General features: G+C 31.9%; 1 protein-coding gene across 9 annotated transcripts in view; it reads left to right on the forward strand.

The window, feature by feature from the left end:
• LOC122568529 (TGF-beta receptor type-1) overlaps positions 1-18,520 on the forward strand; it is a 70,000-nt gene that overhangs the window by 26,520 nt on the left and 24,960 nt on the right. The window contains exons 1-3 of one of the 9 annotated variants that reach the window (XM_043728371.1): positions 1,024-1,158; positions 1,254-1,411; positions 10,084-10,122. The exons of 4 other annotated variants lie outside the window; for them this stretch is intronic. In XM_043728371.1, the coding sequence (XP_043584306.1) occupies positions 1,085-1,158; positions 1,254-1,411; positions 10,084-10,122 (271 nt within the window). In that variant the 5' untranslated portion in view covers positions 1,024-1,084. Of the gene's footprint in view, positions 1-1,023; positions 1,159-1,253; positions 1,412-9,058; positions 9,232-10,083; positions 10,123-12,577; positions 12,730-18,520 lie in introns of those variants that run through there. 4 more of the 9 variants (XM_043728372.1, XM_043728367.1, XM_043728369.1 and 1 more) reach the window with 4 other exon arrangements.

Genomic DNA, 18,520 nt, shown 5'->3' on the forward strand with positions numbered 1-18,520 from the left:
CTCGATGCCTGAGGTCACAGACATACGGACGGGACCTCAATGTTTAATGCGCTAGGCGGGTAATTCGGATAATTCAGCCGGAAATCGTATTGAAAATAGCACGACCGAGATCATTTGATTGGTCGAAATGAGAAAGCAGCACGAGACAATTTCCTGCTATCGACCGATTACAGAATGAAGTGGTTGATTCGCGAATCGTATTAAATATTAAATTTTCGTTTCATACTTGGTTTCTCTTTTACAAGCGTATTAAGTGTCTTTTTTTCACATTTCTTGATTGTAGTATATATATATATATACAGACGTACAGTAACTTTCTATGAATGCATATATAATACTGTGTGATAATGTATACTTTATAAATTATTTTGAAATTTAATTAGCTCTGTAACGAGACCCGACTATTAAGGGTGTATTGGTAAAGTTTAAAACAAATTTGAAAATTTATATAAAAGTTACAAAGTATTAGTGCAAGCATATATTTTTTAAAGATCACTAAAGTATCAGGGACAATTATTTATTACATTAGTGTCTAAGCCACAATATATAGTCTCACCTGATATTGATATCTTGCTTTACGGCACCGTTATTATTCATAGCGAAAAATGCTTCAGGTAAAAATTAAATGGCTTGAAAGCAAACAAATACAAAAATAGTGCCTCACATCGTTCCTTGTCTTTCATACTACAGTTTTTACAAAATAAAAGTTTATCTACCGAATTAATAGCTTCGCTAATCTCAAATTTTTATTTTCAATAATCTATTCTTTAACTCCTATTTACTTTTAAGTTTTAATTTATAAAAACAAAAAGCAATACATTTACGTATAAAAAGAAAATCGTCTATATATATATGGACATACTTATCACACAATACTTTACACTTACACTTTCAATGTTAATCTAGCTACTGAAATCCACTATTTTCTTTTGACAGTCTACCGAATTCATTGAAATAAGTTATTTCAAATAACAGTTGAATTTTATTACTCGCAAAATACTTGGTAGAAAGAAAGAAAAAAAGAAAGAAAGAAAGAAAGAAAGTAAATAAGAAGGGGAGGAAGAAAGGAAGAAAGAAAAAAAGGATGGAAGGAAGGAAGAAAGAAAGAAAGAAAGAAAGAAAGAAAGAAAAAAAGGCGGGTATATCGCGCGCTCACGGGTATACATTATACATGTGTATAGCACATACGTACATACGTAGGCGATGGAAAATGAACTGTTGAAAGTAAAGGTGGTATTGTGATGTTGTGAAAGGTGCCTCGATCGAAAGCAATGGTTCCCACCGGAAGAACCGCAGTCCTGCAACAGAAAGCCGGGTATCTATCGGTCCAGAATCTGCTGCGATAAAGAGTACTGCAACCAGAATTTATATCCGGAGTTGATATCTCCCGACTCGCCTGAATTATCCTCAGGTATTCTTTTCGCTGTTCGCGACCAGCGTAGAAAACCTTCCACCTACGTGTTTTCTATTTTTTCCCCATTCTAATCTTTTGTTTCTTTTTTTGTTCCATGCCTTGTTTTATTACTATTAGGTTAACAGGAAATAAATAGCCAATGAAATGATTGTTTAGGTTTTCAAAAATCAATTGCTCTTTATAAAAAGTTTTCATACAAATTTTATACTACGAGAAAGATTGGATTTTCGCAAAATTTTGCATTTAAGTAAATTCACGAGTCAAAGTTTTCCCGATGTGAATAATAATTTATACCAGCAATTATCTTATAAAAACTAATAATTGAATTAAAATACGTACGAAACTATGATACACCTATTCTTACCTATTCTCTTATTTTCTATGCTTTATGTGTGTACGCTATATATGTATACAATAGTCCGCTTTTCACGGATTATCAGATTTTGAAACAATGAATTCTGTCAATATACATATTCGTTAATTTGAGAACATCTGAATTTTACAAGACATGAATTTGTATTTTATTAAACAAATAATTGTATACAATTGATGCTTTTTGTTCAAAGAGAAGAAGACCATCGTAATTAATTAAACATCTGGCATAGCGTAATCACATAAAGTACAATACTTTTTATCATCTGTCGCTAGTACCTAATCTTCTAGTCGATGTGATTTATGAAATTCGTAGAATCGTTAATTCTACAACATAAACGTTTTCAAACAAAAAATGTTTGCGACTGATAAAGCTTTCATCTGTCGCGAATAATACTTCCGATTATCGATTATTAATTAAATAACGTGTTATACTATTATGCCATCCAATGTTAAAGTTTACAATTATTTTTGAATAAACTACGATAATCGATAGATCGATAAGCTATATAATTTATTTGGATAAATTATTATCTAATGTTAATGTTCGTAATTTTTTTTGTTAAATTCTTATTCATTGATGAAGTATATAATCCTTTTGAATCAATTAATATGTAATAATAAAGTTGGAAGTCTTTTTAGGTAAACTATTGCTCGATGATAATGTTTGATAATGTTTTCTTTAGATAAACTACTGTATATATTGTCAAATAACATAGAATCTTAGAATTCTTTTTGGATAAACTACGTAATATCCAATTTCTTTGATGCGCCGATATTATATACTTGTATCAAGTACTCGCAATATTTTGGATAATTCATGATTGTTTGCGCATTTCGCATTTTTGCCGAAGAAAACTCACATTAACAAGGTTCGTAAATATTTCCGCGGCCAGTGGATACGCTGTTAGTTACCATTCTCCGAATATATTCCTACTCACAAACGTTTCAATGCAAATTTTTGTAAACATATGTTAGAAATGCGCCCTTAGTAGATATAGAAGAATATTGAATAAAATTTGTGTCTGAGAATTGAATTACAAAATAATAGGAAAAACATTACAGAAAGATAAATAAAAAAAGATTACTTGAATTGCAAAAATATCGATTGGCTATTTATTTTCTATTAATGTGATATTTTTTTTCATTTGTTTTATTCTTCATTTTTTTTATTAACATATTTGTGCGACGATTTGCGAGGCGCATAACAATAATATTATGTGCATTTAGACGTGCGAAAAAGCCGTGTTCTGCTACAAACGCAAGCAACACACTAATCCATTGGTGTATTCATCGTCCTGTTGGTTAGGATTACAACTTAGGACACACGTGTAACTGATATGCCCCGAGTTTTATAAATCGATGCTGGGACGAAATTGCAAAATGATTCTCGTAATGTTTACCCATAGGGTTTATCACACTTTGCGACTGATACGATTGTTACCGGAAAGAAAAAAGATTGTGATTGCGATTGAAAACTGTGTCGATCTTCGCGCCACTTTTTCGATACGATCCCAAGCAAAGGAAAACAAAGTTCTTCCAAGCAGTTCATTGCCACTATCGTTCTGTTATTTGGTTAGATCGGAATGGAAGTTGTGCTCGTTAGAACAGATAGGAGGGAGAGTAACGATGATGAAACTTTATTGTTACGATTATATAACTGTTGTGTTACAACATGCAATCCCTGCTTTGAATAAAATTGGCTACTTGAGTCATGTATATGGATATACATATACTTTATTACAATTTCATTGTATTTGTATAGTAAGTCAGAAAAATATTCAGATATTGATATAGATTTGTCTTTTATGCCCTATATTTTATGTTGTTACGTTACAAAAATTAATGATAATTAAATATTTCTATATACTAAAAATACGAAATTTTTTTTTATGTATTGCATACGCTTAATCGAATACTACCTATTACTCGCGCGAAATAATAACAAATTAATTATAAAAAAAAGTAGATGAACGAAGAGTTGATATTATTTTACGATAAGAATAATTATTATTATTTTACGCGAACGTTACAATGGTCTTAAGCGTCTCGTGGCAGTCGTATTGAAAAGACTTACATTTAGCCTAAACACAATAAATACGTTTATGATATTCATTTTTGAACTATAGTAGGCGTTTACAATTCTTGTAGCTTCGCATATGTACGTTGTGCATCGGGCCTTTAAGGTCGCTCCCTTATAAACAGAAAATAAGCGGCCGGCGACCAACACTAACACATCCGCTGCCACAAACGTACAACTATAGGCGGAAATACGATGTGTACCAGCAGTTCTTCGCGAATATCTCGGGAATTAAACGAGTTCAGCCCTTATATGGGTAGGAAAAAGTTATTCAAAATATCAATTACTATTACTACAATATATTCAAAAATCATCGAAATCGGAGTCCAGTTTAGTCTTTCAACAGTTTTACTTTAAAACTTTCTAACGATCCAATTCAGAATCATTCGAAGCAAGTTTGCTCCAAGCAGAGCTTTCTGCTATTATTACATTTACTCTTTGACATGTATTCCAATCTACCGTTTATCAGTAGCAGTTTAACGAATATTCTTTTCAATTATCATCATCATGTTATCATCATGTTAGAAAATAGCAAACGTTCTGACAATGAGAGGATGTATGAGAAAAAAGCATATTCCTTGCATTATACTAAATAATTTTGAGAAAAACTTCTAAAAAGATCGAAATATCAACGAATCTGTAAAAAGATGTTTCGGCGCCTGCTACCACCGCGATTTCGTAATACCACCAGAGCGGAAGCGAAGGAAGCGTATTCGCGAGATTTAAAAATAGAGATTTCGGAATCGAGAAGAAACGAGCAGAACTTTTCAAACCAGCCAATACAGTTTGCGATTTTATTTCGTGACTAGATTGTTTCCTTATAACATTCATTATAATTGCCATTTTTAATCGATACAATTTTCAATCGCAAATACGCACGAAACTGTCCCATTAAAAAATTTTATGGACCTTTTTATTATTTTTTATTCTTTCGTTATTTTTCTCTTTTCTTTTTTATTACAGTACTCCAGCTTAATCGGATCTTTAACCAGATATATAAATGACTGGAAACATATAGTAATTATTATTTATCTGTTCTTAAATGAAAAGAATGAAAATAGTATGTATGTATATAGAATGTTGTTTACCTGAACAAAAATGTGACTAGTTGAAGGTGCATATCCATTAAATCGCCATTTAACCGGACGTTTACTGTATTATGTTATACGTGGAAACCGTTTTTCACGGAAATATTTTTCCATTCGACCTCGATTCAACTCTACATAATACATATGAATATGACCATCTAAGCCTTATCTACTACCAATATGACGCTCGCCCATATCTTCTTCTTCTTATATTATAGCTAACCGTGAAAACAGGCGCAATAGCGAATTTCCTAACGAGATCATTAACTGCATTTCTTGCAGTCGTATGTATATACATAACGAGTATCGTAATCATAAACGTAGTGCCCGTGTATCTTTTCTCCTTTTCTCTCACTTTCTCATTATTTCTTTTCCTATTTTTTCTTTTTCCTCTTTATCTACCCCGTATTTTGCGTCCGCTGTTTGCCCCTTTCCAATTCACCAACATACTTTTCTCTGCGGACACACATGTTTGAGATTTTGCACCCGATTAAAATTTCGCCGCTCATAAATACCACTCTTCCTCTCTGGAACCACTCAAATCTTCCTCTTCTCGACTCTCGTGTTTCATATTTTACATTTGTTAACGCATCACTATTTAAGTTCAAATAGCGTGAGACGTCCACGTTATGTACTCATAGCTTAACACGAACATATCCCCCTATCGCGGATCGAACTTTATACAGCTGGAGGTCTGATATATCTTTCTTAACATTATTCGTGTTACGTGAGCCATCGTACTTTATTTTAAAATCTTGGAAATGTTTGAAAGACTGTAGAGTTAAATCTTAAACAACTAAGATGGATGCAAGGACAGATTGGTTATAATTAGTAAAACAAATACAATATAACGAACAATGTTACAGAATAACTTAAACAAAATCTAATTAAAGCTATTTTAATCATCTATGACTCAACGATACCAATTAATAATTAAAATAATTAAAAATTTCCAATCTTCCTCCGTTTTATAATAGTTTCTTTGAAAGCCCAGAACTTAACGACCAACGACTAACGATGTATCATCTTTTTTGTCATCGACATTTTTTCTGTCAACTGTGTATATTTGTCGTTAGTTATATGTCGAATCCAAGCCACCTTGTACATTCTATATTCTTAGCCTTCGAATTGCATCGGCTGCGAATCAAACTTTTTACCTGCGTTAATTTCAGGATCTCGAAAATAACGGTGAGATCGTTTCTGAAAGAAACTGTTCGAAGGGCAAAAGAACAGAGAGGAGCTCGATGTTTGGACAGTGACGTAAAATCTTCTCGGGTTTACGATTCCGTTTGTGTTACGCTTTCGCGTACATACACTCACGGTTTGTCTATTAAAACTGAAACAGGTGAGAGTTCGCGAAGCTATAGGAACGACGTGTTACACGCATTTAAATAGAGTATAGAGTATCGAGCACAGAACAGATAACGTTGTTCTATGATGAATTTGTTTCTTTCATGATCTTGGATGCTTCTCCACTGAGTATCTGTTACTTGCTCAGTTCGTTACTTGGCTTCTTTTTCGCCGCTATGGATATCCATTGGATTGGAGATCGGAGAGATCGTTAACGGTTTTCAAATAAAAACAGATTATCCAACTTAAGAGGCTTTTGTTAATACCTCGTAAAACGATTGATTAACGTAGGCTGTAGCAGTATTCCTATATCTGATATATTTTATGATAATCCTCTAATCCTCGACAATGTTTAAATTTCGCAACGTTTAAGATACCCAGATAATACCGTTATAATATGCAAATTCTTAAAGAGAAAGTTCTTCCTCGCTGCATACATACATATATACAGTAGGTACGTATCTACTACCGCTCAAAAGTATTTGGGCACTTGCTTATTTTTGGTAGAATATATTTTAGAATCACAAGAAAACGTACCTTGTGTATTAATAAATCGAAAGAACTGCATTCTGTATCATTGTTATGATATGATAAAATTAATTTTTCAATAAAATTGATAATAAAACATTCTGGGAAAGTTATTTATCCTCAACAAATAGATTTTCCAAATCTATATTGTGATTAATTCAAACAATAACGTTTCAAACCAATACATACATCGCGTTTCAAATTTCAATATACTGTTGATCAATTTTTAAACAAATAATTAGAATGTATTGTTTGTTAATCCTAAAAAAAAATTATGAATATTACTGTTAACCATTAGCTTCTGATTAATTTGTACATTTTACTAATATTCATGTACTGTTGTTAGAAATTACCTAATGTGTCGCAATACTCAATGAATGTTAGTATGTAGCGATATGTATTGTATATATGTACATGTACAGTTAATTAATTTCGGTGCCATTATAATTCATTCAGAGCAATTTGAATTTTCTGTTCTAAAAAAATACAACTAATCATCGGAAATTGTTTCCTTCCATTTTTTTCACCCCCTTTTCCCGCTTTTATCAAACTTTCACTTTTCTAGTTTTTCCAATTTTTGCATGACGTATTCTCATACAGCTCGACTATCATTGCGACACGTTTCGCGTGTAATCGATTATCGATCGGGCACAAATCCTTTGGCGCTCGATTCAGGAAAATAAATTCAATCCCATTTCAAGAATGGATTCAGCGTAAAAAAACCATACAGATATGTGTCATATTTCACATACGGAGTCGAATGGAAGAAATATTTTATATGCTCGGATTAACCTTCTTACTCAAGCTGTATTGTTTGTTTTAATAAATTTTAATAAATGATGCTTAATATTGCTTGAGAATATCAATATCGGTGACAGTGATTAGCGCTTATCTATCCGCTAACGATATGTATTTCATTTTTTAAAATGCTTTTATTTAATATGAAATGTGTACTATGTATATATATTCCTATATTTTGTCTTGGGAAATTTGGTAAATAAAGCATATATAACAAACTTTTTCGTCCCAGATTCACATCGAAACTTGAATAAATCGCGTAAAAGAAGCACGTTAAGAAATGGAATAATTTGGAAAATGTTAAAAATTCGATATTTTTTTGTTATTACATAATAATTTAATAATATAATACAATATAATATAATATAATACAATATAATATAATATAATACAATATAATATAATATAGTCTAGTACAATATTTATTATGATACTAGCAAACTTGAGTAAATTTTTGATATATCGCAAAATAATTAAAAAAATTTTCCATTTATATACAGACTGAAAATCATAATTCACATTCTTGTAGATCAGGATTTTAAGAATTTCAATTTAGTCACGTACTGCAACTTTTAGAGTTATCATCCCCTTAGTTTCATAATTATCAAGTTATAACTTCATTCTCTGCAGCGATACATTTTCATAACTTAAAAAAATATAATCAGTTTTTATTATAATAAATGTAGCACAGTTTTATGAAGACCAGCAGTGGTGAGTGGACTGATACCGCTTTAATTTCTAGTCCACGGTATTTAAAAGAATTTGATGCTAATATTTGTTTACGAAAGGAGGAGATATAATCTTAATTAATGTTAATTAATCTTAAATTTGCGTAAATCGTACTGAACGCTGTTCAAAATTGTTAAGAATAAGAGAAAAAAGTAAAGCATAGACAAGGATTGATAAACATATCGTATGTAGCATGAAGGAACATTCGAGATTTCGTACATGGTTTGGCTTGTACAAATACCTACGTGCTCGCAAACGCGCGCGTTCGATTTACGCGCTCCTTGTGGATCATCTTGAGGCTTGTTTCGTAACGAGTAACGAGTAACGAGTTGCGATCCTCGTATGTACAATGTACACTCGCATATTTCGTTTGGATTTTTTGCCCCTTCTATATTTCGTGTTTTGCCTTTTTTCCTGTGAAAATTTCAATTGATTTCGTTGAGCTCTAGGTATGGACGACCTTGACTAACAACATATCACTGCATCTGTAATAGTGATGATGACGATGATGATGATGATGATGATGATGACGATCGTTTGCCTTCTAACTACCGCCGTTTTCTTTTTCTTTCTGGTTTCCTATTCTGTATACGTTTCTTTTTCTTTTGTTTTATTATTTTTTATCCTCATTTTGGTGTGTTGGAAAATTTCGTTTTAATACATTGTGCCTGCTTTAATCCAGCTAGACTTTAACTTTGGCTCAACGACCGAAGAATTCTCTTCTCGATGAGATCTCGTCATTCTTCTGATTGTGAGATCAATTAACGTTATTAACGAACGAATAAATTCGAAACTCGCACAGACTAGATGCAGTTAAAAGAACAGCTAAAGCTAACAGCTAAATCGTACACAGAACTTTTAATCTTCGAAAGGTAAAATGGATGGTTATAGCTTTATGTTTTATCCACGTGCGAGGCGGGTACTGGGACCAAGCGGACTTCCAGCGAAACATTCTTTAATCATCTAATTTAACCCATATGACATATGGCATATGTTCGTGAAATACTATATATTGCATAGGTATCAATGGTTTGTAGTTTTAGTCGATTACTTTCGAAAATCAGTCATTGATTTTTATGGATTTAAGTATTTGCGATATTCTACATATTAGGAACCAAAAATAATAGTTTTTAAAATTTTGCAAGGAAAGTCATTGAGAGAAAGTTAAACAAATTTTTTCTTTAACGGAAGACAGTGATCATGAAATTTTAAAGAAGCCTTTTTAAAAGATAAAGATATATCAGTATTTAAATGTTATTGTATAAGTATGAATACTGATTAGAATTTGTTTCGTTACCGATAATCATTATACATGCATATGTACATAGATGATGGAAGTTTTGTTTAGTTACTTTCAATTATCTATTAGTGTCTAATACTAATACGAGTATGTGGTAGAATCGACGATGGTAGATGATAGAAACTAGTTGAACAAAAAAATGTTTCGTCCTCTATAATATCGATAATGGTTACTGGTAACGAAAAATAGTATTATCGTCATTATAGAAATTCACATTAAAACTTCATCTCTCAATCGAGATAAGGTGTTTGATTTCAGGCGAACATTCGCGACTTTAAAGTAAGCGGTACACGGCTGGGTCCGTATGAACCCTATATCCGCCGGGCGAGGGTTAACTACTTTTATTCTATTCTTTACTTTTCTTTTTTCTTTTTTACTGTTTGCTCTGTGTACACTGGCCGGGAGAGAAATAACGGGATTTCAGGAACGACGATCTGCTACGACTGGCTACCCCCACTGTCAGGTATCACAAACGAGTGTTGAATTGCACGGTGTTGAACAGTTTGTTTCTTCTTCCCTTTTTCGATTTTTAACAACTCTACCGTTTACACTGTTACCTTCTTTCCGTTTTGAATTTCTTGTTTTTTTTCTTCCGCTAGTTTTTTTTCCCCCCTGTTCCTTTTTCAGCGTTTGCTGAAGTTTGTTTAGCGAGCCCATTCGCGCCAGCATCCGCCTGTTTTAACAGTGGTGCGAAGTAATCAGCGACCGTACACCTCGAACGTGTCTTTTTCGCGAGACGGCGATCCCGTGGTATCCTGTACGCTGTACGTCGTACGCTGTACGCAATACATTATACGCTGTACATTGTACATTGTACAGATGCATATTTGTGACTCAAAGCCGGTTACGAATTTTATTCCGCTGTACGCTCGCTTTGCTCGTTTCGAAAAGATTCGCGCGTATATGAGACGATCGTGTTATCACGGAATGATGGAGTCTCGATTAAATATAAAAGGATACGAGCATAATTGCGGTAGAACGATGAAGCTTATGATACAGTTGTACTGCCTTTTACTCTTTTTATGTTCCCCTATTTCGATTATACAAGTAACAAAATATATAATTCTATAAATAACATATAACAGATACAAATGTCAGCTTTATAATTGCGTATTGTCTTTTAAAAGTTAATTCAGTCAATAATATTCTATCATACATAGCTGCGATGATAAGAAAGAATAAAATCATTATAGGTATCCATAACCTTGTAATTATGGTCCATTTTGTCAAAAGTAAGCAAATGTGTGGATACTTTTGAATTTTTCAAGATAGTGTATGCGAAATATGAAACGCGAAGGGTTTATGGGTTATGGGGAACAAGGAATATCGTACGTGTCGTAATTAAAATAATTGATTTATTCTCATAGGTTATTGTGAGTAAAACTCCATTTCATAAGAATTTTCTTTCAATATTATTTTTAGCTATTTTTTCAATATTTTAACGATCCTATCGTAATGTTATTTCTAACCATTAGATACGAACAATAATTTTTCTTCTTTTCATCTGGTATTGGATGATAAAATATTTAGTTGGGTCTGTTTGACTTTTAAAATATATCCAATTTTCAAATAAAAATTTATCCGTAATAGCATTAAGATGATTTCCATTAGTGATAGATTTCAAGAGTTAAACTAATAAATTTTAAAATTATTAGAATCTGTTCTTATATCTAAAATAATCCACAATTATCTCTGGTTATTTAATTTGATGAGTCTAAGGTATCATTGTTAACTTCTGCAACTAGTATTTCGACGTGTTTTTATAAAACACGGTCCTTGAGTAACACGTTCGTTGCTTCGTTACGTCGCGTCGTTACGTTTTCAAACGCGAATTGATATTTTTAGATAATGATCTCATGGTTGTTGAAGGTTTCATGACTTCTTTGTTATGCAATCTTAAATCTTGGCTTATCAAATTGAATGAAATTATTATTATTAATTGCAAGAAATTCCTTCGTTTCTCCGTCGCTCATCTTTAATTTCTCAACTCACGATTTAATTTAATCTATTAACTGACTTGTCTCTGAAATAGTAGTTTCTGTAATTGCGAAAATAAGGCTTAATAGACATAATACCAATTTTAGTTTGATTTATTTTAGCACTTTTGAATCGAATAAAATATAGTGGCTCATATACGAAAGTATTTTAACACTTGTAGAAACTTTTTATGGATATTGATGTACATTTATAGCGAGTGTATTAAAAAACATTTTGAAATTTCATGAACATGATACTGATACAGACTAGCATAATTATGTTGGTTCAGTTCAGTTGGGAACGGATTTAAAACTGTAAATATGTAGAAATTAAAAGTTTATTGCAATTTATTGCAACACTTCGCACGGATTATCAAAGTATTCAAGCATTAAATTATTCATTGCATGAATAAACCACGATATATATTTAGTGGAGCCACGTCAAAGCACTAATTATATGTATATTTAAGACCATTATTTATGTTGTACTAGCTTTTCACTAATAATAAGTTTTGGAATACTTTCGTGAGCTATTCGTGGATGAACAATTTGAATGACGAATTAGCTTTCCTTTTTCAGTTAATAGGTTAAATATAAAGAAGGGAACGGGAATTAAGATAAAATGAAAATGATAAAAAGGGAAAACGTATCTTATGTTATTTTATCGTTCTACCATCGCGTCGCGTCGCACCGCGGTGAATACTACTCGCGAGAGTCGCGTTCTCCCTTGAGAGCAACGTACATATACATATACACATACATATGTGTGTATCCTCCTTAACATTGCCCTTGATATTTCTCACGGAGTAACGTGAAGTGTCCCCAGCCGTGATCCAAAAAGCACGATTATCCCCCCCCCCCCCAGATGACATTACACGTTGTGGTTTGCCTCTTTCTTGGTTTTTTTTTTAATTCTGAAACTGGTGCAAACTCGGCTTGAAGGTGCGTGCATAAACAGCTGTCGTCGTCGCAGCCCGAGCCGCTCATCTTCTGCATGACGAGCGACTCGCGAAACACGACCTTTGTCATCGAGTGCTGCAAAGAGGATTTTTGCAATCGGGATCTGAAACCTCAGCTACACCCTCGCAACAAAGGTACAGTCAAACGACCTGGAAGTAGCGATGACTCTGCAGGTGGCTCAGGCTTTTGCTGCAGTTCACTTTGTTTCTTTCTCTCACTCTTTACTCACTTTCTTTTCTATCACTGTCTTCTCTATCTCCTTCATTGTAGCTATGAATCCCCACACCATTTTTCACATTTTTCACATTTTTCACATTTCTCACATTTTTCACATTTTTCTATCTGCTAATCTTTTTCCTGCTACTGCAGACGTTGATTTCCGTTAGAACCAAAAATATTGTGTAGGTATATATTTAGTACATATAAATGTACTAGGGCTGGGTATGTATGTGTGCGTGTGTGGGCGCGCGCGCGCTTTTGTGTACATGTTATAAGAAATATATATATACATATATCTATATGTATATCTATGTATACTGTACTGTATACAAATCTTAAACCACCTACTAAATGAATATTTTGTTTTTACAAATGGGTCAAATCTGGTATTACATAGATATTGACTTTTCAAGATATGCTTAATTCAAGAATTGTCGATTATGAGTAATTTACGAAACAGGAATAACTCCAAGTATTCACACAAAGGAAATACTAAGAGATCCATTTTTATCTAAAACAATGTGAAAATACTCTGCACACCACTTTGACAAGTAAATACATTGTAAGAAACATCTCTAAGAAAGAACTACAAATACATAAGTAACGCCATAAAAAACTATCAAAGGATTTGAAAAGATTTTATGTAAGATCATGTGAAAATATTCTCTATATAATATAATTGTTGTTATCACTATCACTGCTACTACTCAGACTACTATTGTAAATAACCGAGACCTTCTGTACAGTACTAAGTATAGATATATATGTATATGATAATATGTAACAATATCGGAGAGCATCTTGTTAATTTAAAGTATCAATTACATTTTCATGCTGTTGACTCGTCCGCGTGTTTCCACCGATGCTTTAATATAATTATTTTATTACTTCCGATTCAATTCGAACGATAATTATTCGTCGCTCAGCAAACGCTCAGTGCCCATCGTTGTATCGCATCATTAGCTCATGCCTAGTCAACCTCTTTCACTCTCTCCATCGCTATGGGTGTTACATACATTATTATTATCATAGTATGTGCGCAGCATTAGCAGCAGTAGCAGCAACAGTAAATGTTAACGATGCAAAAGATTGTACGAGTATGTACCTATAGTGGTACACGAAAATATTGCAACGCTTATCATAAAAAGCTTTCTTGTATACCCACACATATTATGTATGTTATATAAAACATTTAGAGAAATTTCATTAATTCAAAACATTTCGAGTCACTTGATCTATATTTCTCCAACAGAATATTGCAAAAGGTCTTTGGCAAAATAAGCAATGCCAAAGTGAGTAACTAAGATAGCCTATAATGGTAATTTGACAGATATTTGACAATCTGTCATATTTCTAAAAATACTATTCCAGCTACTATTCCATGTTTGGATATCGTCCTTTATTGTATTAATATGTTAATCTCGCCTTTGCATTCCGTATATAAAGTTATTAATCTACTTATGTCAAAGGACAATTAGTTCAACAGCTATTTTAATTTGTATAAAATTTGTATAAAGTATGTCGTAAAATATATCGTATGAGAGACAAGCAGAACAAATATAAAAGTAATGCTTTACATTTATTTCATCCGGTAGATTTCCCAAATTAAAAGATAAAATATCTGCTAAACTAATTGCTTCTCCATATAAATAGGTTAACAACCTTTTATGCAGAATATCAAGAAGGCTTTTTCGAAAATGTTTAATATCCAAATTACATTGTTTTGTTCAAATTAACAGATTTGAACTTTTGTTTAAAACATTTTACTGGCAGATTATCGGAAATGTCTGAAAAATGGTGATTAATCATAGACGGTCTCAGAAGATACATCCTGTATACACGCGACATAAAATTTATATTAAACATATACTTAACTTAATTATATATATTTAATATATTAATATAATAACAAAAGATATAATATTAATATAATAAAAGAAATTAAAATAATATATATATATATATTATTATTATATATATATTTATTATATATATATATATATGTATATTACTTTAATTATAATATAATCATGATAATACATTCCACAAATAGATAATATATATTATTCTTATTCATTCATTTATCATTGACTTCTACATTTTACTAACATTCACATATTGTTAACACAAACCGATCAAAGTGTTCACATACTTTTCGATGACAGTGTATCTTTATAGCTTTAGATTGAACTTTCTCAAATATCTAGGATTTTTTTATTCAAATACGTTACCGCCTGTCTCCTTTCTTGTTTTTTTCACTGTTCAATATTTTTTTATTGCAGCACAGCCGATTGAAGAAATATGACAATAGCCTTTCCTTTTTTTGATTTTCTTTAATATTGTTTAATGTATTTATATTAATAAAATTTTAATACACGAATCGCAAAAGTTTATAATTGAAAAACGTGGAAAGAAATTATACCATCACTATAGTAGTCTTCTTTTAATTTAATGAAAAATTTCGTTTTTTGATATTTATAGATATAAAAAGTTATATAACGATGATAAATGATTTTAAAAAGAAACAGTGTGAAAATGTTTGCCACCTATAGAGGTTCTAGTTACTTCAAGGTACTCTCCTCCTGCATATTTTCACTTACAATTGCACGAGGAGACCGCAAGTCCTCCCGAGTGAACTTAGAAAGCACCGGTAGCATGTTGCCATATACGTACCTCTCTGCACTCTCTAACGAAGATAAATATTGTAATGATATTGGTAAACAGATTCTTTCAAAAGGTATATCTTTTGTAAATACATATTTCTTCTCAGTTTCTGTTAGAAAAAGGAGATACAGACTTGCTCTGCTAGCCTTTCTTAATCTTCCTTCAATTTCATCCTTGTATATGTATATAATATCACGCCAGTTCTAAGGGATTATGCAATATACGCGTTAATTTATCTTTTAGAGTTGTAGATAGATAATAACTTTAGAGCTCGAAGGGTCGGTGTGAGATACAATAATATTACATTAAGTATTATCATTAAGAACATTTTAAAGCCAGTTGCTTGCAAAGAATTATTATTCAATTGACGATACAATCGCGTAGATCTATAATAACAAGAATTTTTTTTAATATTAATCGAAAGATTATACTATAAAGCTGTCAAAAATATTTAAAAAGAGGCAGTAGGTAATTGGTTTAAGAATTAACTCTGCCTTTATTTACTGTAGTTTTCTTTGTAGCGAATCAAGAAAAAATCATATAGACGAGCGCTTATCTTCTTGTGTTATCTTGTTTGGCGTATGCTGACTATATATCTCCACATCGTAATCAAACATATTTTTTGAGGAAGAGAACCTCTGTACATTTATTTAAAAATATTGTAATAGATAAAGTCTCGAAAATGCGCATGTGCAGCTTGATGACCATTTTTCACAAAAATAGACCTAGCTTGTAAACTAATTATCAATAACATATTTTTAAATACTTTTTAAAGTTTTGTCTTATTCCTTTTTGAATCATGTAAAAAAATTTACGCGATTCCATCGTCAATCGAATAATATTGGTTATTAGTCGGCAAATTTATTCGTCATGTTATACTATGGTATTACCGGTAACAATAATTACGCATATTTTGTGTCGGATTGTTTTACTCGTGGCGTACTTAAATTTCTAACGTCGTTTAATCCCGTGAAAACGCGATCGAGGCTTCGATGTTGTGTTAATGTTAACTCATTTAACGAGTGATTATTATCGAATGATGCTTACTTGCATTGTAATTTGGTTAATTTATTATCCGCACTAAGTGTAAGTGGTCTTTAAGCTATCCGTGTTCTCAAGTGCCTTTTTTAAAGCGCAAAATGTTTATTGTTAATCATTCGTACGATTCTCATACGTAAAATAAAATCTTGCACCCACGCTTCGTTTCTTTTTTTTTTCTTTACCTTAGTAGCTATTATTATTTTCATCTCTGCACGTCCTTTCAATTTAATCTCTCCAATTCCTTTGTTCTTGTGAATTGTCTGTTTGAAGAAGATGACGTAAAAGCATCCGAAAGGTAATCAACTTCAGTAGAACGAACTAAATCCCGTTTTCCTCCGATTTTAACGGAGAATCGATCTTAACTACCTATCCTCCGCGGCTTTTAAAATATAGGTTTTATACTCTATATACTGTATATATGTATATTTGTACTTGTATAATGTAGGTACATGTACTACTTCTCACAGATTAAAAATGTTTAGTTTATACTGGTTTAATGGGAATATTCGCTGTAATTGAATATTGGCAAATGTTTCGTATGCTTTCTTTTTTCAAGAATATATCTAGATAATGTGCATTAAAAAGTACCTTGTTGTTGCACAAGTGCTTGCAAACTATGATTGTATTAAAAAATTTCACGAGTCAACATTAAATATTGCGATAATTTCGTATCATGCCAAGTTCAAAACGACAAAGTAGATTTAGAGTAATAGAATTGACGCCGTCAATATCCATTTATGCGTAATGTTCGAGTAATGAAACAAAATTATAAACTAATCACGTGAGTATCTTTCGACTTACATATCCTTTGTATAACGTTAGGTATAGCGGCTCACGAAAATGTTCGAATATCCGTGGAAATTCTTTATAAATATCTATATTATTATGTTGCATAACATATTTTGACGTTTCATCAGATTAGCATTATAATGAGACTATGTTGTAAATCTTATGATTACATATATTGGTGAAGTTTGAAACAAATCTAGAAATATCTGGAAATATATGTATAGGATATAGAAATTAAAAGATATTTAGTAAAAAAAGGTATGAATTTCTAGAGGTCACAAAAATATTTAAACGGTGAATTCACATTGTATTAACATGCCTGAATATCAGTATCTACGTACCTACACTTTGAGATCGGTTTCAAATTTTACCAATATAATTGTGATAATCGCGTTGTATTATAATATTAATGAAATTTTTAAAATTTTATATGTATAATATGCACGATATACTCACACATAATTATTTTCTATGATACGCGCCCAAATACTTTCGTGAACCGCCATACGTGTATGATAAACTAATTTTATTGAATTTCTCCTTTGAGAACCACATCTTTCATGGGGTGCAATGATCCTTTTTTTTTTTTTTTTTTTTCTTTGGAGAATTTATTGAAAGAGTGCTAAAAAAGAAATTACCGACGCAGCGACTCGTCCGTAAAGAGCCTGAAGATAACGACGTTATGTTATAATATGGCCTCTTAGCGGCCAAATTACCAAGCAAAAAAAAAAAAAAAAGAAAATGAAGAACCATGTGAATTAATGGCCGCGATCGTGAGTTATTAATGATTAATTCCCGAATTTATCTCGGCTGCCTGTTATTCGTTGGTGTGCTCTTCTGAATTTATAACTCTTGTAATAAGAGTAATTTATCACTTGGCCAACGAAGGCCATGAGAAAGAGTAGCAAAAGCGAAGAAAGAACAGGGAAAGAGCATCGACCAGCTGCGGCTTTCGTCTGTAATTTATTTACAATATCTTTACGCGCAGAATGACGCTGATACTTGATTTAAACGTAATTGATCTTGCTTGGAAATAAACAAAGAAAAATGAGCAAGTGGCCGTTCAATGAGGTACCGTTACATCTTTCTGCCCTAAATTACAATTATAATACGTCTCATAAATATAAAACTTCCGTAAAATCTTCAATATGAAAAAACTTGATTAGAAGCATCTATGTGAAATCAAACATTCCAATTCATAAAAATTATTGT

Source organism: Bombus pyrosoma, linkage group LG6 (assembly GCF_014825855.1).
Source record: "Bombus pyrosoma isolate SC7728 linkage group LG6, ASM1482585v1, whole genome shotgun sequence".
NCBI lineage: Eukaryota > Metazoa > Arthropoda > Insecta > Hymenoptera > Apidae > Bombus > Bombus pyrosoma.